Below are 14,978 nucleotides of genomic sequence, written 5' to 3'. Positions count from 1 at the left end.
CCCCGTTCTTCTTTCCTCCGGACTTGCATTCAAAAAGTATATGCATATATGCTCGTGATACTGGGTTCGAAGTTAATACTCAGGGTGTCCTCTACCTCTTTATCCATCCTATCTCCCTCGTATCGTACGTGTCTCCCCCTCTCTTCTTCACATACAAGAGTAGTACTGTATGCCGAAGAAGGGACTTCTTGTAAGTAGGAAGGAGGCCTCTTCATCAAAAGTTGAGAAATACCTTCGGGAGGACGGGAAGGCCGGATACTTGTTGGAACACAGAGGAGAAAAGTATCGACAAAGAAGACAAACTTCTCGGCTTGACTCTTCCCCCTCCCTCCCCCTTGGATCAGTAGTCCGCACGTCAAATTCGCTACGAGGAAGGAAGGACTAGGAAGCGGAGAGAGGGGCGGGAGTCGAGTAAACGGAAGAGTTACCACACATAAGGATATAAGCCGTCCAAGGTGTCTACCTATCTATCTAGGCAGATACACACATGTATGTATGAAATGAGGGTGATCAGTTTTCCACCCGTGGTTGGTTGTCTCAGCAATCACACAAAAAGAATCGGCACGTACACTCCTGGGGAAATTCCAACATACTCCGCCTACCGGAGACAGTACGTAGTAGCAGTCTATAGAAAGAGAAAGAATAGACACACACCTGGTCACAGTCAGTCTGTGCATACAGATGTGTAGATCGACAGATGCACTTCACTTCTTTTTCTACACTGCGTGAACGTCTTGGGAGACACTGGCAGAGACCGCACACCCGTACCTCCCTCTTCCTACCAGACATCATTCATTCACACAGTAAAATAGTGTTGACGGAGTACTATGGATACGTATAATTTCGCGCGTTCTTGTGTCGCGAAAAGGAGGCGTGGAGAAAGTAGAAGGTCATGCAAGAGTTCTCGGAGAAAGTTGCCGCGACGATGATGTTGACGCAGGATGGTGGTAATTCTTTTCTTTAGGAGGGGGTGACGCGTCTGGAGCAAAGTGCTTGAATTTCATGTAAGGAACGAATGAGCTCTTCGTTATCAAGCCACACAATCGCCCATAACGTGTGAGAAGACATACCCTAAAGAAAACAAAACGAGACACACAAGTAATACGTGCTAATTCTCACATTCGCTCAGCTCTCACCCCATCGCCCACCATGACGTGTACAGACACCTGCTGGGACACTACAGACAAAACGGTGTCGTTGTTCGATGTGCGCAAAAACAACCAAACTCCCGATCTCAAGCATCTACGAGGCGAATCCGGTATACATACTATTAGTGTATGTATATATATGACATGCCGGCTCCCGTCGAAGGGCGTCTGTTGTTTCAGACGGAAGGAGGGGCACCGTGACGCCCGCTCTCCTGTCGTAGAGAGCAGAGACGCAGCCCCCGGGCAAGTGTACTGTTCACTCTCCCCCTACGCTGTTCACCACGGGGTTAGTAAAAGAATGGTCGTGGGTGTATGTCCGCTAGGGTACAAAGTACACGTATGTAAGTACTAGATAGCTTGCGTCTCCATGGAGCCAGACATACCCTTGTACAAACAGCTTGACTTCGGGTAGAAGGGAGCCAATAGAAGCGGTGAGTGACGTCAGGCGTATTCAAAAGCAACATTTCTATCAGAAGGGACAGCAGCTGCATGCCTGCATGAGAGACGCATAGGCGCGTATGTGTGTCAGTGTACATCCACAGATGTAGAAATAGATACACATGTAAGCCTGCAGTACAATTGACATTTGTGTTGGCTGCCCACTTGGAAAGAAGAGGCTGAGAGAGAGTACAAGACGGCCCAGGAATGACACACATCAACAGGAGGTCTCCAAGGGGGAGGTAAGTTACATATCTTACGAGCATTTGACTTGTTTGAAGACTCCGTAGAGATCGATGAGAGGAGTCTCGGGAGGTAGCTGAAGCGGCTGTTGTTCTATGGCAACTCCCGATATATCTACCCGGATATCAAAAGCTTCCATACAATTCTCATGAGCATCTTCATCTCCTTGTGCTAGACCCATATCTACTACATGCTCGACTTCTTTTCCTAAATAGTCATTCCCTTCCTCAAATTCTTCTGTTAGCACTTGTCTGTCTCCGCCTTTTTTTCTGTGTTCCTCGTCTCCTTCTTTCACGTGTAGTAACGTCTCTTCCTTAGCACGAATGCGATCTGCTCTAGAGATTTCATCCGTATCTCCCAAAAGATCTTCCCTTCTGCTTCCCGGTTTCTTTGGTATCTCCGCTTCTTCATCATCCTCGACTGGGGTCTCCTCCTTTCTAGCACCCCTAATATAAGGACTACTAGCGTAACTTCCGCCAACTCGTGTATTCTCTTTGTTTGAACCACATACACCTGACCCCTCTGTTGTCTGGTCCTCACTTTCTCTCTTCTCATTGCCTTGAATAGAACACTCTCTATCCGCTTCAAGCAGAAAATTCCTCTGTGATGCAAGGTGATCGAACAGTTGAGTGGGACGAGGATGCGATTTAGCTCTGCTGAAATTCTTTCTCTTTAGGTTTTTGACATCTCTTGCTTGAAAACAACATTCGCGTCTAGCATACGCGTCACTGCGTACAGATAAGGCATTCCGGAACAAGCCAGATGATAGCCTAGTGCGAAGGGGACGCAGCTCAACGGAAGTCGAGGAGGCTGAGGAGCTCCGACGACGAAATTTATTGAGAGAAAGAGTGAGGAACAGATCTCGCCAAGATCGATGTCTTCCTGGTATGCTGACAGGATCGTCTTCTGTGGGTGTTTCCTGGATCGAAGATGCACTGAGACAAGAAGGCAAGTCTCGTATACCTGCTTCGGATACGCTTGGATTACTGAGCGATGCTTCAAGCAGTAAAGGCTCTGAAATTTCTCGTCCCCCCTCCCGGGGTCTATACACCAGAAGGATTGTACCTGGTGTATAGACACGGGAAAAGCCCCTCGTATAGGTATCTCGGACGGGGTGAGAAGAGGACGATTCAGAAGAATCACAAGGGAGAGACGAACCCAAGCTAGAGTGAAACGCAGATGAAGAGGAAGAAGACGAAGAAAAGGAATTTCCTCTTAAAGAGATGAGGCTTTCAAAAGAGACACACGTATGCGCGTGTAAGTAAGGGTGATTACTGTCCAACAATTTCTCTAGTATAAGCCGAAGGCGATGTGCGCTGACATATCCCACAACAAGTCGGGACTGATGCGCATCGGATACGACAGGATAACCTCGGTATGGATATCTAAGAAACACACACACCAAGTCCGACGTCAACTCTTTACTCTCTCTTTTTTCCTCAACACACTCTTCACAACAGCGTCAAACGAGAACACATGAATTTAGAGTCATCCCATACGTTTAACAGTTTCACTGTCACCAGCTATATCACCTGCATCACTTCGTCTTTTACTTTCTCTCCCACCCCATCGTTTTCTCTCTTTGCCTGAAAAAAAGGTGTCGGTATCTCTTTAGCAATTTATCTTCAATGTCTGCGACAGACAACCATTCAGTACTTGTGTCGTCGTCTAGCCAGGAGCTTCTTCAGAGGGAGACTTAAACGCATAGACAGCGAGAGCTGTGCACCTATTACATGCTAGCATGAAGAAGAAGGAAGACTTGTGTCACTCAATCGGTACATATACAGGAAGGGAATGGAACTGCACACGGTGTCTATCAATGCAACCAAAAACCTAAGCATGTAACATCACTCAACCTGGCATCACCGAAACGCTTTGGACGGGTTCAACAGACTCTTTGTCCTTTTAACGATATGTCAACGCAGGGTTAAAGAAAGGAGAAGCAGGAGTTTTCCTCTGATAGGACGCTTGGAATGAACGGATACGTGTATTTGTTGTTCGTACCTTCGAATCATATGTAAAAGATCTGAGATTGTCCGTCGTTCCGAGGCTATAAGAACTTTCACGTTTTTCTGCATCACATCCTCTGCCCGCAATCCTGAGAAGGAAACCTACCAGTTATGTATCGACACAAACGGGAGCGGGAGCCAAGTAAGAGAAAAAAAGCACGGAGAACGAGGAGGAGGAGGAGGAGGAAAAGAAAAGATGTCTCTATCTTTAGACTCCTTGTATTGTATCCCAGTCAAATAAGGTACACCAAGATGTATATCTATACCTTCTACGCATAGCAAAAGACATCGCATGTACATACCATACACGGGATGTGTATATACGTATTGTACAATACAGGAGGTGAGATAGAGACACACGAAAGAAGGAAGAATGAAAGTACACACGGGCCTATCTATGTGGCAATCCATTCGAAGGAGTACAGTCTGTCAAATGACGACAACGAGGTCTATATATACAGCCATATACATAAATGATAGGGACACGTAGTACACTAAGATTTGAGTGATTGATTCCATGCGATGGTAATGCATACACAGGATTATGTGCGGCACCTCAACTGAATTATAGTCGCCCTCTCTGTATCTAGTACGATCTGAGTACTATCGATTCCGCGGGTCAAGATCTGTGTGGATGGCTAGGTGCGCATGTTGTCGGAGACGCACATGTCGCGCTTGAACTTACTTCATGTGTATTGAAGAGGTAGGGATAGCCCTTACATACAATAAGACCATCGTACAACGAATATCCACAGATCGCGCTGCTGACACCCTTAGCTATACCCAACGCTAAGAGAAAAGGAACGCCGAACGCAGATGAATTTGAAGCTCCAGATGCTTGGACGGAGATCTCCATCATCAAAACAACGAGAGATAAATTCATTCTTGTGATACCACAGAGAAAGGAGACAGCTCCTACAAGAGCATAGTTACTAGGAGAGGGATCGAGAGACATAAAGTGATAGTTTTCATTCAGTTGAAGAACGAGAAGTCCAGTTAATCGTCCATAGAGAGATCCAATCTGAGAGCGCGCAGACGGAGATACCAAAACAAATCGGAGAGAAAGAAACCAGTGTGTAGGGAAGGTAAGCTATGGCAGATAGATAGATAGATAGATTCGCATCGAGAAAGCTCACGGGTGTAGGATGTCTAGGTGCTCTAATTCCTTTTCCTTACCCGTCATCCATCCATGGATTCGAAAAAAGAAACGAGATGCATCTTGTTACCCCTTAGATGAGAACGTGATGCCTATCTTTGAGCAGCCGTCCTTTCTTTACAGACAACGAAGAACAGGATCCACTTTTGGTGAACGTGTCTCTGTATATACATTCGAAGTAACTGTTAAGACTGCACAAAAAGAGTAAGCAACGAACCTTTCTCTCCTTTCCTTTCACTGCCCTCGAGCATATAAGTGCTTAACGTCCTCTTCGCACTCGTAACTCGACAGGCAGCCTAGAACGACGCACGTATGAAATATCTCTAGTAGCAAGAGTGGTAAGACACGGAAGTAAGACCGATAACCGACTTGAATGCGCATCCCTTGTTGAGCAGGAAGACCAAGACGACTTACAATAAGAGCGGGGACAAAGATACCAGCTGGGACAGCAAGTCCGAATGTGAAGACAGCTAGGAGAAATTTCACGACGAGAACAAGAGAAAGCTCGAATAAGACACCTGAATCAAGACGATAGGGTGTAGAAAGAGAAGAAGAAGAGGAGGAGGAAGGAATGACAGAAGTATTTTCTGTCACTGCTGGGTGATGACTGTCAGAAGCTGAAGGAGAGAAGTTGAGATCGGTCGTGTTCTGCAGGTTCTCCAGAAAGGGAGGTGAAACCTCCTTACACATGCCAAAACGATCGACTGCTCCAGTAGGTGATGTACCACTGGAAGAACAACGCGAGAAAAGATTTTCTGAAGACAACATGAAGAGTGAAAAAGGAAAGCATGAGACGGTACATAACCATTGAAAGCTTGAAGAACGCGCCAATGCATGTATATACATAGATATATACATATATATACGACGGACAGATAAAAAGCATTAGGAACAGAACCAAGAGGGGACAGACAGATGAATGTGTGTATACAGGGATCGGTTTGACAGTTCCGGGGACATATATATATATATATAAATATATACATACGTATGAGTTAAGGAGAAGAAGACAGACTGGGTGCCTAGGAACAAGGGTGAAAGGAGAGCCTGCTTGTAAAGTCCGTTGCGTTCTTTCTGTACAGGATGCGCTAGGAAATTGGTCCAGTGTCATCGTCCGTCATGTTCATTGGCTAGCACTTAGCACAGTACACAATCATCTGCATGCGAGTACACGTAACAGACCTACCGTGTTACCATGTAGCAACCGACGCACCACAGGCGTAGAGAGCACTCCCATGTGTGAGAAGATCCTGCTACAAGGAATAGGTGTGGGATTGTCATACAAAGCCATATGGTAAGTAACGCGCATCGATGAGTCCAGACATATATAGATGCAGCACCTGGACTACATTCTATGCCAGCCATCTGCGGAAGAGATCGTCTTCCATCCATCTGTACCGTTTCCTTCGTATGTTTCTCTTCTTCGTACCGAGGAGATCATTAGACGAAGCACCCGCCATGGGGAGTATGAAATTCACAATTGCTGTGCATGCAGCTACAACAGCACAGTCAACAACAGGACCTCCTTGGAGCAAATACTTCCTGAAACACCACTGTATCGATCCTATGAATCCCTTCTTCCTCCTTCTTTCTCCACAACTTTCTTCTCCTTGCTCTTCTTCTCCACTTCTCATGCTCTCACGTTGTTCTATTTCCTCCTGTTGTTCTCCTTGATGCTCTACGCCTTCCCTCATGACGGCACTACCCCCTCTTCTGTCTCCTCCGATCACTCCCACTGCTGCTTCTTCGTTCTCCTCGTGTCTTCTCTTCCAAGTCATTTCTTCCCCGCTCCCTCCAAAACGTTCCTCTTCACTCCTGTCGTCCTCTTTCAAGAAGTCTCTTTGTGCTTTGTCTGTCATCCTCCGTGATCGCCCTCCATCAGTTCCACATGCATGGTCCCTAACGACAGGACCACAAGGAGAACGTCCCCTCTCATGTGTTCTTTGGGAGAATGGTATACTCCTACTACTGCTAATAGTATCTCTCTCATTCTCTTGCTTATCGACTTTCTTCCCGTGCATGCGTTTCTTTCGTAATTTGCCCGCCTTAAGAGCGACCCAAATGAACGCAGGGCCTATCAAACCACCGACGAGACCGAGAAAAGCAAACGGGAGAAGTTCAATGAGATCGAAAGTCCTAAACAAGGCGACACTTTCTTTCCACCATGAAAACGGTAAAAAGGTTCCTCCATTATTATGAGAAGAAAAGAGGGTGAAACTACTTGTACGACTTTCAGGATTAAGAATTTGTAAGACAATCGATGCTGACACGCATGAACAACAACAGAGCCACAAACAAGAGGCTGGTAGATCCGATGCTCCCATCTCTTCAAGTGCAAAGAGAACACCTCCTATAGGACTTCCAAAAGCGCAGCTCATCCCTGCAGCGCTTGCCGCTGCTAATAACGGTTTGACGACGTGCTGCTCTCGATTTCGACTCGGTTCGCAACTGAAAGGAGACGCCGGATGAGGAGTGCACGGAGGGGAAGAAGGAGAAGACAACGGGGAGAGCTGGAAAAAAGAGCCACGTGGTAATGTGACACGCCCGTCACAGCGAGAGGTGATGCTGGCACAGGGAGGTGGTGAAGTTGCTGAGTTTTGTGGGGTGGATGTTTCATGCGGGTGATGAAAAGGAGAACGAGAATTGCCTTCCTGTATGAGGGGAGGGAGTGTTCTGATACGCGAAGACGGTGATGAGGAGAAAAATGGAAGATGTTTAGGAGATAAGAGACGTCTCTTTTCTTGGGTGGAAGAGAACGAAGAAGAAAATCGGGAAGAAGAAGAAGAAGGACCAACAGACTCAGGAGGCTCAGTCGCATGAGGAAAACAAGAGAATTCTTTGGGCATCTCTCTAGAAGAAGCGAGTGTAGACGGAGACGATTCTTCACCCGGAAGGCAGAAAGAAGCAGACGGACTGAGAAGACTGCTCTGATTATGGTCAGCAGTCGAACTTGTGTCTCCGGGATGAGTCCAATCGACAGGAGACGGGGGACGTCGGGCCTCTTCATTAGCAAGGGTGCTTGGATCTCGGGAACTGTATGGCTCAGTACGTGAAGAGGGTAAGACACTGGAAGATGACCTTACACGGGGCGAAGAACTGATAGGAGGAGAGGATGGAAGGGGTGGATCGAGAGTGTGAGTATGTGAGATTGTGGGGCAATTGTCAAATGTAGTTGCAGCAGCGCAGGTCGCTTCAGACTCAGCGTTTGCTGATGAAGACCGGGTTGGGCCAGGGGAAGAGGAGAACGAGAAGGAATCACAAGAAGGAGAAGGAGGTGTCACCTTCAACTTACGAGAAGGCAAACAGGAAGACAAGGAAAAATCTTCGAAAGGAAAACAAGCCTCATGAGAAGAAGGCAACTCGCCAGAAGAGCAAAACTGAGAATCTCCATTGTCTCTCTGCTCACTGCTTGATATGCTTGTTCTCCGCTCAAGCATCAAGTCAACTACTTTCTTACGATCGGACAGGTCTGCTTCTTGATCTCCTCCTTGTGGTTTCAGCGCCGCGGCTGCGGGGTGAGATGAAGAGGGAGAAGAGGGAGAGGGAGGAGAGAAGAAAAGAAGAAGAAGATGAGCCCAACAGCATGCTACGTGCACCATAGGACCCTCTTTACCTAGAACTAAGCCACTACCAACAGCCAAGGAAAGCCCCAAGATCTTCACAATAAGAACAGTAGCCGAGAGCACATGCGATAGCGAACGAAATCCACACAGCAAAACTTTGACCTCTGCGATGCCTTGAGAAGACAGGAGCCACACACACACACACACACACGCGGACAGCGTAAAACAACAAAGCTGTCGTAACTGAAGACTTCCGCACGAAAATAGTCGTGGTGATGTCGTCCCATCTGTACGTACAGCTCGGGAATCAGAACCGTATCAAACTGTGCTTAGGAATGAAATCTGAGCTTGAATGTCAGGTGTAAACGGGTAGTTAGAGGTAAAAAGAAACGAGCTCTCTTCGATTTTTCCCCATCACTAAAACAAGTCAAGGCACGATCAGGTACGCCGAAGGACTGGGTTCTCCCAAGAGTGTCAGGCTGTTCTTTCTTCTTGTCGCAAGATTGATTCGCGAGCACGTACGCCTAAGAAACATGGTTTGTAAGCATATAAGACGGATACACGTAAGGACGCCTTCAATTGGGAACCTCAAGTCGACGAACGAAGACAAGCTTTGAACTTTTAGCAGTAAGGAGAGAAACAACCACAACAACGCTGACGAGAAGGTAGTATGCCGTACAGGAGCCATTGCGGATGCCTGTAAAAACGCTCTGGTACCAAAGGGTACACAACTGGAGTAAAGAGCCATGGTGCGTGTACGAAGAAGTGTACGGAGTGAAATATCAGTTTGAAACTGAGTCTAGTCTGCAGTACAGAGAGATATCCCTCCAGAGAGTTCGTAGTGTGAAAGATCACTACAAATGGGAATGTGCGCGATCTCGCTGAATATCTCTACAGGGGAAAACCGTGAGGGAGACAACATAGGGACACAAGGTCTATGCCCAGATGAAAATCACTCCCTCGACCTTCGCATGTAGCTGAATGATGTTGCATGAGATACCTGATCCAGCAGCGATCGGGGCATAGGTGCAGACGATCCAAGCAGCTGCAACAACGGATCCAACGGTGACTCCAAAGAAGAAAAGAAAGTCAACGAACACCCGAGCTGCTGACACAGCTGCTTGTTGTACAGTAAGGGCAGCTGTACGCACTCCCGCAAGGAGATCGCTGAAAAAGACGGAGCCCCAAAACTGGCCCTCATCCAAACCTCCAAGGAACATTTCCGCTGATATTAACCTAGCTGAACTCTTAATGAGATCAGCTGCACGCGAAGAAGATGGTGACGCGCCCAGCTTTTCTGATGCTTCTTCGTGTCCCATGTGATCTGTGGACTGCTCTCCCTCACCCTTCGAAACAGGCGTTCCTTCTCCTGTCTTCTCGAGAGACGAAGGTGAAGACACAGGAGACGCCGAAGGCGGGGGAGAAGGAACAGGAGAAGGAAGAGCAGAAGCCGAAGAAAGATTAGAAGACGGAGATGACAGAGAAGAGGCCGAAGCAAGTGAAGCAGGCGAAGGTGACACCGGCGCAGAAGATTCAGGCGCAGATACACTCGGAGAAGGATCAAGGAGAGAAGGAGAAAGTGACGGCAGACGCGAAGCAGGAAGAAGAGGCGAGTGAGAATCAGAGGGAGATGGAGGAAGACGGGAAGGACCTATAAAAGAGCTCTGCGAAACCGACGCACTCTCAGAACCAACCTCTGAGGATCCTTCCCTGTCTTCAGACAGAGACACTGACAAACCCGTCTTCCTGCGCTCACCAGATGGCCCCTCCACAGGCCGCCTCTGATCAGACGTAACTGAACTGAGTTGGCCGGCTGGCCTAGGTGAAGTGCCTTGTGACACCGACCCGTCAACGCCTGCTGAACGCTCATCTCCAGTTCCACCATCTTGGCTTTCTCTATTCTTTACGAAGGAATCCACCCCCTTCCCTTGTACGGGAACAGTTACTAGTGAGGAGCCATCGCTGTCCTTCGTTGTAGAGACTGACTTGGTTGACGACGATAGCATGGGCGTGTTAACAAGAGTCGGTAGAGAACTACCACCCACGCTCGTCGCGTCCCGTCCTTTCGTGGGCTCTGTAGAGTCCAGAGGAGCTGCGCGAGGCAACGATGAAGACGCGGTTGGATAATCTGAGGTGTGAGCAACGAAGTCCGGGGAGACTAACGACACCTCAGCCGAAGGAGAAGAAGTAGAATCTACACCAGGCGACGGGCTGGGACTACCGCTTTTGGAGCCTTCTTCTTCTGGTACCACTGTGGAAGCTGGGGGTTGGGAGGAAACTGATGAGTCGACTGTTACGGTGGCACTTACAGATGAAGCAGAAGGGGGACGAGTCGTTCCAGAGACCGGCAACGTGGATTGGTTAGCTCCTGATGCCCCTGATTCGAACACTGTTGATGAGGCTCCGGAAGAAGAAGAAGAAGAAACCGCCGGGCTCACACGGAGACCAGACTGCGATGATGCTCTTGACTCAGCAGGTGGTCTTGAGGTCTCCGGCAATGTACCAGCGTCAGGCGCAGACGCCTCCGTTGAACGGTGATTGAGGGAATGTTCCTTTCCAGGGGCCGAGGAAGAAAAAACGCCAGTGGAATCATTTGAGGCATGGCTCTGCGTAGAAGAGCGAAGCGACGCAGCGCCGCTTGGAGAGGTGCGTTGTCCTGAGATAAAAGCAGTGGTCTCAACTACTCTCTGTTCTGACGAAACTCTCCCTCCCGCGAGTGTAGACACCAATGATGTAGACGGGGATAACGCAAGACTTTCTGACGAGGAGGTCTCCACGGGTAGTGACAGTGGAGGGTCCCCAGTAAAAGCGGAAGTATCACGGCCCGCACGAGCGGTTGAGCTAAGCGGCCTACTTCCCCCACTAGGTGCGACAGTTGTCGAAGATGAAGTCGTGTCGGGCAAAGAAGAGGGAGACAAAGGACTGCTAGGGAGGCCGGTACGCGGAGCAGGCACGGGAGCAGACTCTTGAAAAGGGCCGAAGAGAAACACCGCCCATGAATACCATGCTGGCTCAGAGAGAAGAAAAGGCATTGAATTATTCAGCGGGTGTGCCGGCGCCGAGGACGACGGGTAACAAGACGAGTCGAGACACTGCGAGAAAGGAGGTAAGAAAGAAGGTGGGACCGTAGGAGTGGAAGCAGAACTGGGAGAAGACAACGGCGTACCCGCGAACCCATGTAACGATGAAGGAGATCTTAGCGACGAGGAAGAAGTAGAAGGTGCGTCACGTTGAATGAGGACCTGTGATGTGGGGGGGGCACGTTCCCCACCGTCAGATGAGGAAGCAGAGGACGACGCCGAAGAAGCCCGCAGCGACGAAGAAGCAGAAAGGTGTACTGTGGAGAAAGCAGACGACAGCTCGCGAGACACGTTACCTACATTGGCTGGCTGAGAAAAGCTCCCCGGGGTTGAGGCGCTTGAAGAGTCGGTAGAAGATGACAAAGACGAGGAAAACAAAAACTGTCCTGCGGACGAGGACACTTTAGACGAATTCGTTTCTTCAGATTTCCCTACAAAGTCTGATAGAGCAGAGGTCTCCAGGCCTGGAGAAATCTGTGGTGCAGCTGCTACGGTTGACGAAGTTGACGGAGGTGATTTGGAAGACAATTGAATAGAATTCGAAGGCGGGACAGGAGAAGAGACAGAAGAGGAACTGAAAGATGAAGAAAACAAAGAAGAAGGTCCACGGGGGACCGATGGAGACAAAGAAGAAGGAAGGGGAAAAGTAGGACGGGAGGAAGATGCCGTCTCCCATGTACCGGAGAGGATACCAGGCATGCAAGCGTTGGCGGAGTAATCCACCGCAAACTGAGACCCGCAGCAGTGCCTGTAATGTGACACGGAAGAGAACAAATAACACACCAATTTCTCGATCTCTGTACAGCTCCAAGAAGCCGGTGGGGGGGGGGACGCAGGCGACTCTTCAGTTTTCGGATCCACATACACCTCAGACCCCCGCTGGTGGAGTAGATGTATACGCAGCGCACATCCGCGCCCAGCTTCTAATGTTGCGTGGGAAGCATCTTTGGGAGAGAAAGGGATTATAGACCGCTATCTCCCAATGACAGAGCAGAAACATAGTTTTTTTCCCTGGAGAACAACGCTTCATACTCTCACAAGAAAGTGGACACCGGAACGGCTTTCACTACGTAGATAGATAGATAGATAGACCAGCTGCGTACCAGCCATGATAGAATGGAGATACAAAAGGAGAACCTTTATCTCTAGGCACTGCTGAGGGAGATGTCTATAGAGCCATTCTGACGCTTGTTTCTTGTGTGGACAAGAAACAAGGATACAAACAAAACGAAATTCTACATCTAGAAGCCGAGGAAAGAAAGCGAAAGTTGTCCTACCTTCTGTCAAGCCAATAGAACGTTCGGCATATCCCGAACCGAAGATCTCCAATGAAATTAGAAGTATGATGTATATAAAAGGCAGAGTATGCCGTTAACACTCCAACAAGAGCCGCTAGAATCCAGACTTCTAGGACTTCGAATGCTCTGGCAAATTTGCCTCCCCGGTAACCACGAGGATGATAGAAGAGAAGCAACCTCCGGAGAAAACAGATCAGTTTTGTAAACAAGCAGACAGTCATGCGTACTGTGAAGGCCAGGATAACAAGAATAGGCAAGAAGCAGACCAGAGAAATGCCTCGAAAACATGTGTAGAGACGGGACATAGAGGAGCCTGGCGTGGTATTGTGGTGTGCGTACACTTGACGTTGAGTGGGTGGAAGCGCATTGCCAGGAAAACCAGAGGAGATTGAAACTTCCCACAACGAGAATGATGACGACGGATGCCTCTCCGTACGAGACGGTAGAGGCACACGTCCACTTGAGACTCCCTGCGAAGAATTCATTGTGCAGGCTTCTTCCCAAGAGTGCTGTGTTCCGCAGTGTATATACACTGAAGATCTACCTACTCCCGCCCCGGAGATTTCCTTACGTTTCCGAGAGAGAAAACGAGGGAGAAAGGAAGACGTAGAAACATGGAAATCGACATTCCCCTTCTGGAAAACAGATGACCGAGAAAAGAAAAAAGGAACACCATCGTTTTCAGAGCTGTCCAGTTGTCCATCACCAGGAGGCGAGAAAGGGAGCTTACACTCATGCTTCGGCGGTGGCTCAGCAGAGACAGGTAAGCCACGATATATCGGAGATGTATCAGATGCGGCAGAAGACGACGAATACCAGAACGGAGCCTTCTGTTCAGAGGGGGTAGACACCGATAGCTTGTCATGGTCGTCTACATTTGTGAAGGAAGGATAACCAACTTGAAACTTGCAGTGGTCCTGCTCTTGACAGGTTGAAGACGCAGAAGACGGAAGAGACTCCCTAGTACGATTGATAGACAGGGGTTTCCCATTCGGGTTTTGTTCCTTTCTATCATGCCTATGCTCCCCCCTAGTCTGTGGACGTGCGGAGCCTCTAGAGGGAGAGTCTGTACGCGAAAAATGTTCTCGGACGGTTGCCTCTCCATTCTCTCCGGATTCGGCCTCGTGTAACAGTGCCATGATTCTTTAAGGTGCAACCGAGCAGGCGTGCGTGGCAAAGGACTGACCGAGAGGTACTCGAACTGTCAAGAAGACAGCGCAACTGCGGTGACCAGGGCCGTATATGGCATGACTTCAATGAGCAGCTGAAAAGAGAAATGGTTTCCTTCAAACGTATCACTGAACTAATTCGGAGACCGAGATGCGCCAGCGCAGAGAGGAAATTGCAAGGAAGACACCCTCCTGCTTCCTCTCTCGGTGAAATGGCCTTTACGTGGGATAGCGAGACGCTGGGCATTTAGAAAGGCACAAGGTACACCCTGTGAGCAGACAGAACCAGAAACCGAAAGTGAAAGCCGGAATGATGAGTTTTCTCGACATCCCGAAAAGCCAGGGTTTTGAAGAGTACAAGGTACAACAAAAAAATGGCATCTGTGTTACGCATTCTGAGACAAGTTCTGTAGAGCTTGCCTTGGTGCTCTTGCATCCCAGTGCTCATATGGCGGGAGCCACGGCGGATGTCTTCACGGCAGAGACCAGGGAGCCCAAGACAACGCTGGGTAAAGTGTGAGAATGCATTCGCCTCAGCAGCTTGGGAGGCAGTAGCAAGTAGACTGCGCCACTTTGCAAAGGCACATCGGAAATCAGACACAATCGCGGCGTTTCACAAAAGCTCGCCTTCTGTTTTCTCTCGTTGAGACGTGAGCCGGAGCGGCGAAAGCGTCGTCTCGCTCCGCAGCATCACTACGAAAAGTATGATGGAAACAAACCCCATCCATGATATTCAGCCCACCAGTGACTCATCTTGACACGGGAGTCGTGAGGGGAGCACTCCAAGCTGTTGTGAAGTACTTTTCATTGGAAGCAGCAAGGCCCATCGGCTCGCCGCGAGACGCGGAGATATGTCCCTAGACGGCTTCTTTGA

General features: G+C 48.8%; 1 protein-coding gene across 1 annotated transcript; it reads right to left on the bottom strand.

Annotated features, from left to right (window-relative positions):
* Nucleotides 1–870: 870 nt before the first annotated feature.
* Nucleotides 871–14,922, bottom strand: CSUI_007459 (chloride chloride channel family protein). Its single transcript, XM_068067604.1, has 8 exons — nucleotides 12,915–14,922; nucleotides 9,558–12,385; nucleotides 6,424–8,730; nucleotides 5,409–5,749; nucleotides 4,524–4,859; nucleotides 3,834–3,940; nucleotides 1,847–3,214; nucleotides 871–1,071 (listed from the first exon to the last, which is right to left on the bottom strand). Exons 1-8 carry the CDS (start codon nucleotides 14,072–14,074, stop codon nucleotides 891–893), a joined length of 8,628 nt encoding a protein of 2,875 aa, XP_067920422.1. The 5' UTR covers nucleotides 14,075–14,922; the 3' UTR covers nucleotides 871–890.
* Nucleotides 14,923–14,978: the final 56 nt, after the last annotated feature.

This window comes from Cystoisospora suis (genome assembly GCF_002600585.1).
Source record: "Cystoisospora suis strain Wien I chromosome Unknown contig_3942, whole genome shotgun sequence".
Lineage (NCBI taxonomy): Eukaryota > Apicomplexa > Conoidasida > Eucoccidiorida > Sarcocystidae > Cystoisospora > Cystoisospora suis.
The sequence above is the reverse complement of the archived record's forward strand: the minus strand, read 5'-3'. Positions and strand labels throughout refer to the sequence as shown.

Excerpts from the sequence above, each read along its gene's own strand:
- CSUI_007459 (XM_068067604.1), bottom strand. The coding sequence starts at position 14,074 with ATGGCACTGTTACACGAGGCCGAATCCGGAGAGAATGGAGAGGCAACC. Across the intron at positions 8,731-9,557 it reads CCCGATCGCTGCTGGATCAG|GCATCGCAGAGGTCAAAGTT; the intron begins GTATCTCATGCA and ends TGTCTTCTCAAG. Across the intron at positions 3,215-3,833 it reads CTTTTACATATGATTCGAAG|ATATCCATACCGAGGTTATC; the intron begins GTACGAACAACA and ends TGTGTTTCTTAG.